This window comes from Chaetodon trifascialis, chromosome 6, assembly GCF_039877785.1.
Source record: "Chaetodon trifascialis isolate fChaTrf1 chromosome 6, fChaTrf1.hap1, whole genome shotgun sequence".
Taxonomy (NCBI): Eukaryota; Metazoa; Chordata; class Actinopteri; order Chaetodontiformes; family Chaetodontidae; genus Chaetodon; species Chaetodon trifascialis.
In genome coordinates, this window is record NC_092061.1 from 1,385,727 (window position 1) to 1,393,462 (window position 7,736).

At 50.1% G+C, this 7,736-nt stretch overlaps 1 protein-coding gene across 4 annotated transcripts; it reads right to left on the reverse strand.

Moving 5' to 3' along the window:
- Positions 1 to 216: 216 nt before the first annotated feature.
- Positions 217 to 7,341, reverse strand: cabp1a (calcium binding protein 1a). 4 transcript variants are annotated; one of them, XM_070965298.1, is made up of 8 exons: positions 3,901 to 3,979; positions 3,017 to 3,202; positions 1,378 to 1,408; positions 1,148 to 1,291; positions 938 to 1,047; positions 756 to 830; positions 609 to 681; positions 217 to 519 (listed from the first exon to the last, which is right to left on the reverse strand). In XM_070965298.1, the coding sequence occupies exons 1-8, from the start codon at positions 3,931 to 3,933 to the stop codon at positions 494 to 496; spliced, it is 678 nt and encodes a 225-aa protein (XP_070821399.1). In that variant the 5' UTR covers positions 3,934 to 3,979; the 3' UTR covers positions 217 to 493. The 4 variants fall into 4 exon arrangements, with proteins under 4 accessions (XP_070821399.1, XP_070821398.1, XP_070821402.1 ...); XM_070965297.1 differs by lacking the exons at positions 3,017 to 3,202; positions 3,901 to 3,979 and adding an exon at positions 6,026 to 7,341; XM_070965301.1 differs by lacking the exon at positions 3,017 to 3,202 and having other exon boundaries at positions 3,901 to 3,948.
- Between the last annotated feature and the right edge of the window lie 395 nt (positions 7,342 to 7,736).

Genomic DNA, 7,736 nt, shown 5'->3' on the forward strand with positions numbered 1-7,736 from the left:
ATGGTTTCCTGGGAGGAGCACCAATGTCACACAGAGGACATCCCACGAACAATTTCTAATATAACACAAACTGTGAGGAAACGCTGCACTGACCTTTCAGGTACGTCTGCTCTGCAGCCGTTCACTCTCTCATCCTGACTTTGTTGTATATCAAAGGCGACATTTTGCAAGACACTTATTTTTACCACATAGAGGAGGAGACAAGACACCAGCGACCTATCCACACAGGAAGTTATTTAGTGAGAATTAAAGTGCAAAAACATAAGTTGGACAATCATCAGCTAGGCTACAGCAAATTCTGCCTCAGTTGAACTGGAGACGTTTCAGGAAGAACACTTATTGACTGAAAGTGTGAGGTGACTCCTCGCTCCATAGCTTTCAAGGAGTTTTAATTCCAGTGTCATTCAGATGTGGGTGGCTCAGAGATCTTAGCATGTCCTCTGTCCTCTGGAGGAGGACGAGCTTCACATTCAGGAGCGATCATGTTACGATCTTAGCGAGACATCATTCGAACAAACTCTGCGAAAGAGAGGAGAACGACTAAATGCACGAGCTGCAGCAAACCCCACAGCAGACCTCCGATAAGAGCTTTATACGAAGCAATTTACCTTCAAAATCCACGAGCCCATCGCCATTTAAATCAACGTCCCTCAGGATGTCTTCGACCTCCTTCAGACCCACCTGGGAACAAAAGCTTGGTTGTATTCACACGAAGGATTTAGACTCTCTGCTCGCTCTCTCATCCACATTCTTACCTGCTGGCCCAGCAGCTTCCTCATTGCATCCCGTAGCTCAGATGTGCTTATGGCACCATCTCCATTAGTGTCAAACTGGGAACAAAAAGCAGAGGAACAACACTGGAAATGTGACAGTAAACAGTAAAACGCTCACAACACGACCTGAGTGACAGGAACCGTGTGAACCGCGAGGCTCTTACCTCCCTGAACGCCTCTTTTAGCTCTTTTATTCCGATCATGTCTGCGGTCTCGGCGAGGAGTTTTGGGCCCATCAACTCTACAAAATCCTCAAAATCAACATGACCTCCCACTTAAGAAAAAGAGATTTTGGCACAGAATTTCAAACCACATTACACACACAGGCGGCAGCTTTAATCGTGACACACAGACAGAGGCGGCTCGGTCCTTACGGTTCATGTTGATCTGCTGGCTCAGTTCAATCAGCTCCATCTCAGTGGGCATGTATCCCATGGTTCTCATGCAGTTGCCGAGGTCCTTACAGCTGATGAAGCCGTCCTTGTCCTTGTCAAACTCTTTGAACGCATCCCGCAACTCTGTTCAGCAATAACAAAAACACTGTTAGTGAGGGAGAGCACGGCTCTCCGGCAGACCTGTGCTGTTTGAAGACAGAGACACTTACCGTCCATTTCCTCTGGCCGCAGCTCTCTGTCCTATGGAGGAAGGACACTGAATCACTGCTCAGTAAAAACGATCACATCATAACAAACACACTGTGTACGAGCTGCATGCAAACGCACCGCTGACAACGCTGTGACTCGAATGATCCCCAAACCTGAATCAGAAACCTTCTCCATGACAGTTGTGAACTACTGGACGCCTGACAGTAAGAGATGTTAACAGTGGACTGAAGTTATCTCACATCTTGATGACAAAACCTCCAAGTATAAATAAGCTGATTCCTATCAAGCCTGACTGGGAACCACAACCCCCAAGTTCACAGAAGAATGTGACTGGTTCTATTTTTTCAGCGCTTGCTTACAATGAATGCAACCTTTAAAGGGCAGAGAGAGACGCAGACATGTCCCAGAACCCTCAGGGGTTAACCACAGGAGCAGCGAGAAGTCTAAACACGACACAGAGGCTTGACGTCACGCAGGGCTGAGAAACAGTCCGACCAGAACCGCAGACATTAAAAACACAGGCGGTGCACGAGCAGCCAATCCAGCACCATCAGCACTTCAGTCTGTCGGTGCATCACCGTCAGTTCATCCGCCATCATCTCTGACGCTGACGGTCCCCGGCCTCACCGGTTCACTCGTCACAGCGCAAGAAACGCCACAACAGCGCCATCAGATCTGATCAGTAACCATAAAACAGTGTCGACGAGGAGACAAATGAGCTGTGGACTGAGCAGGTGAGGCTGTAAAACCTCAAAACCACTTTTATTTCTGCACAGTAAACATGAAGCTACAGCCAGTTAGCTTAGCTTAGCACAAGGCGTGGAAACAGGGTAAAAGCTGGCCTAACATCCAGATAACCAAATGTCGTATGTTGTTCCTTTAAACGTCGACTGACGACCTCAATGAATGAACAGCAGCTGGTTTAGAAACAGTCCAGCATTCAGCATCCTCTGAAAACCACGACATGCCGCTCAAACACTACTGATGTACTAATTAAACAAAAAAGATGTAATTTGTTAACCAGCGAGTGTTAGAGGTGCTGGTAGGTGGAGTTTGTTAGCTTTGGACAGAGACAGGCTAGCTGTTTGCCCCCATTTACAGTCTTGGCGCTAACCTAAGCTATGCTAAGATATGCTAATCGGCTGTTGGTTCCAGCAACATATTTAACTGACAGACTTGAGGGTGGTATCAGTCTTCTCTTTGAAATACTGGGAAAAGAGCAAATCAGTGTATTTCCCAAAGCGTCAAGATGTTCTCTGTGCAAAGTGCAGATGAGCAGACCCTGAGTGTCTGAGAGAGGCGGCGGGTGGCGACCTCTGAACTGAATGTGGAAAACACGTAATGAATGCTGTGAAAACTGCATTCACGCACAACCTCCAAAACACTCCTGTGGTCGTTTGCGAGCTTGTAATTTTCCAGCGCCGTGTTCCCTGCTGGCAGCTGGCAACATGCCAGTCAAAAGCAGCAGGAGTGGAAACAGTAAGAGATTATGATAAATAATAATGGAAAGGTCTCATCAGCCGAGCCGAGGCGGCAGCTCGTTCGGTAAAGACAGACATCCTATCCAGGTTAGCTTCAGTGCTGATACAAATACAGACAGATGGAGATAAAAAGGGATGTTTGTCCAGACTTACGTACAGCCTGCCTGCACGAGGCCATGCCTTTACTCAGGAAGACACTGGGCTGCCCCAGTATGCTGCTCACGAGAACGCAGTTTTGTGTCATGGGAACAATGGACTCCTGATAAGGCCCAAGATACCCTGCCTGGCCCACCTCCTCACAGGACAGCACCCCTCTGAATCTCCTCTCAGCATCCTGGAGCATCTTTCCAGAGGGGTGCAGAGACAGTGTTAGAGACGTGAAGCAGACTCGGAGCAGAATGAGACGCTGGGACAGAACTGAGCTTCTCTGGAAAAGCATTACGTATGTGCGCTGGTGTGAGAGAGACAATGTTGAAAATATGAAAACATGGCAGAAATGTAAATGCATCAATAAAGCAGCATGTTGCCAACTTTCCACTCATCCTTCATAACAGTTTACTTGCCACATTGTAGGGACTGGCACCTCACACCTATACACTGTCACAGGAGCAGTAAACATAGAGGCAGAGAAAAGACGAGCGGAGCACCTGAGGACAGGCTGCACATGCAGCGACTGGAAAAGACGCGATGCTCGAAAGACGCGGGGAGCTCACCGTCGTCTGCGGGGCACACGCTGCTTTTCAGGAAACAGCCCCTGTTGCACAGCAAAGGTCTGCCAAAGACTGAAGCCATTAATCTCACATGTTTAACAAAGTGCACTCGAGAGCAAAGCAGCAGCAGTGCAGCATCATTCATGAAGGAATTTCCAGAGCAAACCACAGAGTGGACGTTAAAACTCCAAGCTGAAGCTGTGCTCATGAAAAACACATGCAGATAAATCCGTTTGAGCAGAAAGAAGAAACCTAATTATGCAGAATAATAAGCAAAATATCAGAGAAGAACATGACTGAGGAAGATGCATGACACTGAAGGCGAGCCTACCGTTCGCAGAGGCCGGTCTAAGCAGTTTCCCATACCAAAGGAGAGAAGAGGCACTGAAAAGGACCATGAGGACTTTCTCTCTGTTGAGTTTGGATTTTGAGAAGAGTGCAAACTCCGGTTTCAACAAGACCCATGAAGACTGGGGTGCTGAGCGACAGTCTGTTGAAAAACAGCGACCTGCACTGTGCTGCACGATCCGGACTAAACGAAGGAGGCGCCGGTACGAGCGCCGACGACCCAGAGAGAGAGGGTGAGAGACTGAAGGAGAGGGGGAAGTGGACCGAGGAGGGAAACAGAATTATGCCTATTAAAGGAAAAGAGGTTGAACCCATGTCTGTGACATAATTCATCCAACTGTCACGCTGACCAAACTGTTGTAGTTATTCTGTGAACAACAGCAACTATTCAGCGCAGATTCACAGCCAATAAACACACGAGTACAGAAGAGAAAGGGGACGCGGTGCCAGCATTCCTGCAGGAAAACACACCGTGAGCAAACGTGCACCTGAGTCAGCGCCGCCTCGGGGTCACACACACTTTGTGAGGCGTTTGCTCTTCTAAGCTGTGAAAGTCTCCAGCAGGCGAGTTTACAGGAACACTCTGTGATGACCTATTTCCAGCGCGTCGTCCTCCTCAGCTGCACTCTCACTCTCAAGTGCTAGACTCATTTGTCAATTTGCAACCCTGAATTCATGTATTACACCTCACATTTCTGCATGTGCATTTGTTTTCCTGCCTTCCACCCCCACACACCTTCCTCTGCCCTCCAGAGGCAAAGACAAGGTCACTCTGACCTGCAGCCGCCTCATGGCGCTGAACGCAAACACACAGCATGGTCCATCTGTCGCAGTGAAATGTACGTGTCCATGCATGTATCTGCAGAAGAATAAAGAATAAAACCAGTACACAGATACTGGGATTATCTATCATCTGCACAGAAGACGATCCTCATCCCCAGGTACCTGATCACCATCTGCTCACATGCATTTCCATTCTGGCTTGTCAAAACATGACTTCCAACCAGAGCAGCCAGCACAGAGCAAACGCTGCAGGCGGAGTGTGTGTTCCTCCAACCGTTTCTTACATGGCTGCATGTAATTGAACTCCTCTCCATCGAGCTGTCTCATCAAAGACCATCTTCAGGTCACGCTAATGTTTTCACAGAGCTGACTCACAGGTTATTTGTACAATAGGCTTTCATACTATAAGCACCAGAGGATGTTTCTCTCGAAGCCACAATAGATGATCTCCGTGTTCTCGTAAACCTGTTTATGAGCGAGAGCTTCCTACTTCGGCAGCTTACGGAGGAGGAAACGAACCCAACATGGAAAGAAAGCAAACTCTGGCTTCTGAGGAAGAGACGATGCTGTCAGTGAACACCAGTGTCATCAGGAGTTTAAGCCGCTTTGTGTGGATTTGTCATGTAAAACTAAAAGCAGCTGCGTTAACAGACTCACATCAGTGACAAGACGCATTCTGGGCTGAGCTCTTGTCTTTTATGTAAATAAGTTTTAGGCTCAAAATAGAAGCTCCAGCAGCAGCATCAAAGTGATTTCCTCCAAACCCGACACAACAATCACTGCAGTATCCTGCCTGAATAATGCAGGAACGTCAACATCAGTCTTCACCCAAATGCACATTAGCACATGAGAGAGGTGCAGCTGTGTGGAGCAGAAAGGGCTGCCTGGTGGAGAAGCTCTGTAGGAGGCAGTACTGTATTTACAACTTACATAAGAAATGAATGTGTAGAGGAAGCGCTTCCCTCTATAGTCTGTCCAGAAACGACAGTGTTTGCAGGCTGCATCACACGGTGCATCAGTGTATATTGATTGTAAACAGGATGTCAGTGGAGCCAGTTAACACTTCATATCTGTGTGCACTGATAACAAAGCATCATCAGACCTGTTTGGGTTTATGACCCAGTTCTGGTTTGGCGGTCCAGCCACAGAACAGGCTGCAGACTTTTACATGAAACATAAAATGAGATTCAGGTTTTGGGATGTCGCAGCCGGTCAGGGGCCCATCATCTCCAGGAGCCTTCAGATTCATTCAGTCAGCTGATGTGATTTATTCAGATTAAAACCTGTCCAGGTATCCGTGAATCCCCTGCATGCCGGGGCCTTACCTGTCCGAACAGTGAGTTGAGGATAGTGCGTAAGTTGATGTCGGATGCAGAGGAAGCAGCGCTGGACCTCCGGGAGCGGCGCGAGGACCTGCTGGACAGCGGGACCAGGGAGCAGGAGGACGGGGACGGACTGCTGACCTGACCGTCGCTATTTGCCAAACTGGCCCCTTTGTGGTCCCTCGGCGCACAGAGAGGAGCCCGGTCGTCGTTGCTGTCCGACAGAGAGGGCACCCTGGGGACCGGTCGGGAGTGCGTGTGGCAGCGGCGGGGACGCTCGGGCTCAGGAGGTCCTGCTGCCGGCGGACGGTCCTCCCGGTTGTGTTTCCGGCGGTGGTGGTGCCGGTGCGTGGGCTTGGATGACCTGCAGCGCTCCCTCACACCTCGGCCCGCCTCGCCGTTTGGCTCCGGCGGGTCTGGAACTTGGCTGTGTGGCGCATGTGACTTACACTTGCCCCGAGTGGCTGCATTATTACTACTGTCGTGGGCGCCGATGAGGGACGGGTGGCACAGGGGTCTCCGGGCACTGATGTCGCACTCGGCCGACCAGAAGGACTCCTCGGCTTTGCTGCTGCTCTGGAGGGCGGCGGGACGGTGGTGATGCTGGTGCTGATGCTGATGGTGATGCTGACTTTTTCGGCTTCCTGCTGTGCGTTCAGGGAGGTGTGTTGGTCTCCTCGCCGCGGAGGATGATTTCAGCAAGGAGGTCGTGGAATCCGATTTTGGAAAGGAGGCGCTCATCGCTGCGGATGCGGTCTCGTCTGTGTCGGTGGATCGATCGTCGGCATCACACACCGGTTCCTCCCCATGTTCGACCCATATTAGCTTAGCAGAGCCTGGCCGCGTTAAGTTCGGCTACATTTCAGCACCTGATCGCTGTGCGGCAGCGCAGCCGGTGCGCGCGCAGGCAGGGCACACACGTCGCTGCAGAGCGCGTCACCTTTTCATTGATGTGGATGCTGCTCGGTGGCCGCGTGGCGCTGACGTGGGGTGGACGGTAGTAAGACAGAGTCCACCAACTTCTCCTTGACAGAGAGACCAAACAGATTTAAAACTACACCACCCGCGGATGGAAACGGGCTCATGAGGAGCTGCTCAGATTCTGCTGCTGCAGGACGGAGGTGCAGATCCAGAAAATCCAGAAAGATCCGACAAAAAATAACAAGAACTGTGGAGGGAAGCGCAGCATCCTCCGAAATAATGCCGACAGACTGCAGCAGTAACAGACCTGTCTGTCTGTCTGTCTGTCTGTCTGTCTGTCTCTCTCTGTGAACTCAGGTCCTTTAGGTTTTCGTTGTGTTTGTGTTGTGTGGGATAATAATGGACAGTATGAACAGTGTTTCTGTGACACACCATCCAGGGCCAGACCAACCTGACGGGGCCTTGGGGCTAAAATGAGTCAAGGGTCCCCCTGAGCCCCCACACCTGTCCCCTCAATGCATTTTACCCAGAATCCCAAAAACCTAGCAGTTCCTCTCCAGTGAAATGCTGCAGTGGAGCTCCAGGTTTGCTGGTCATGTGTTCATGTGTTCACCGTGCGAGCATGAAACCAAAGAAACGTGAATGTTGTTGAACTGTTGTCCCAGAGAAGACAGACTCAGCTGTCCTCACCATGTCAGAGCTGGCTTGTGCTTCAGTGTTTCACATTACCAAACCACTCTGTACCTGAACGCATCACCTCAGAGTGAGGCAGACTTCAGAGACCTGCAGGTCT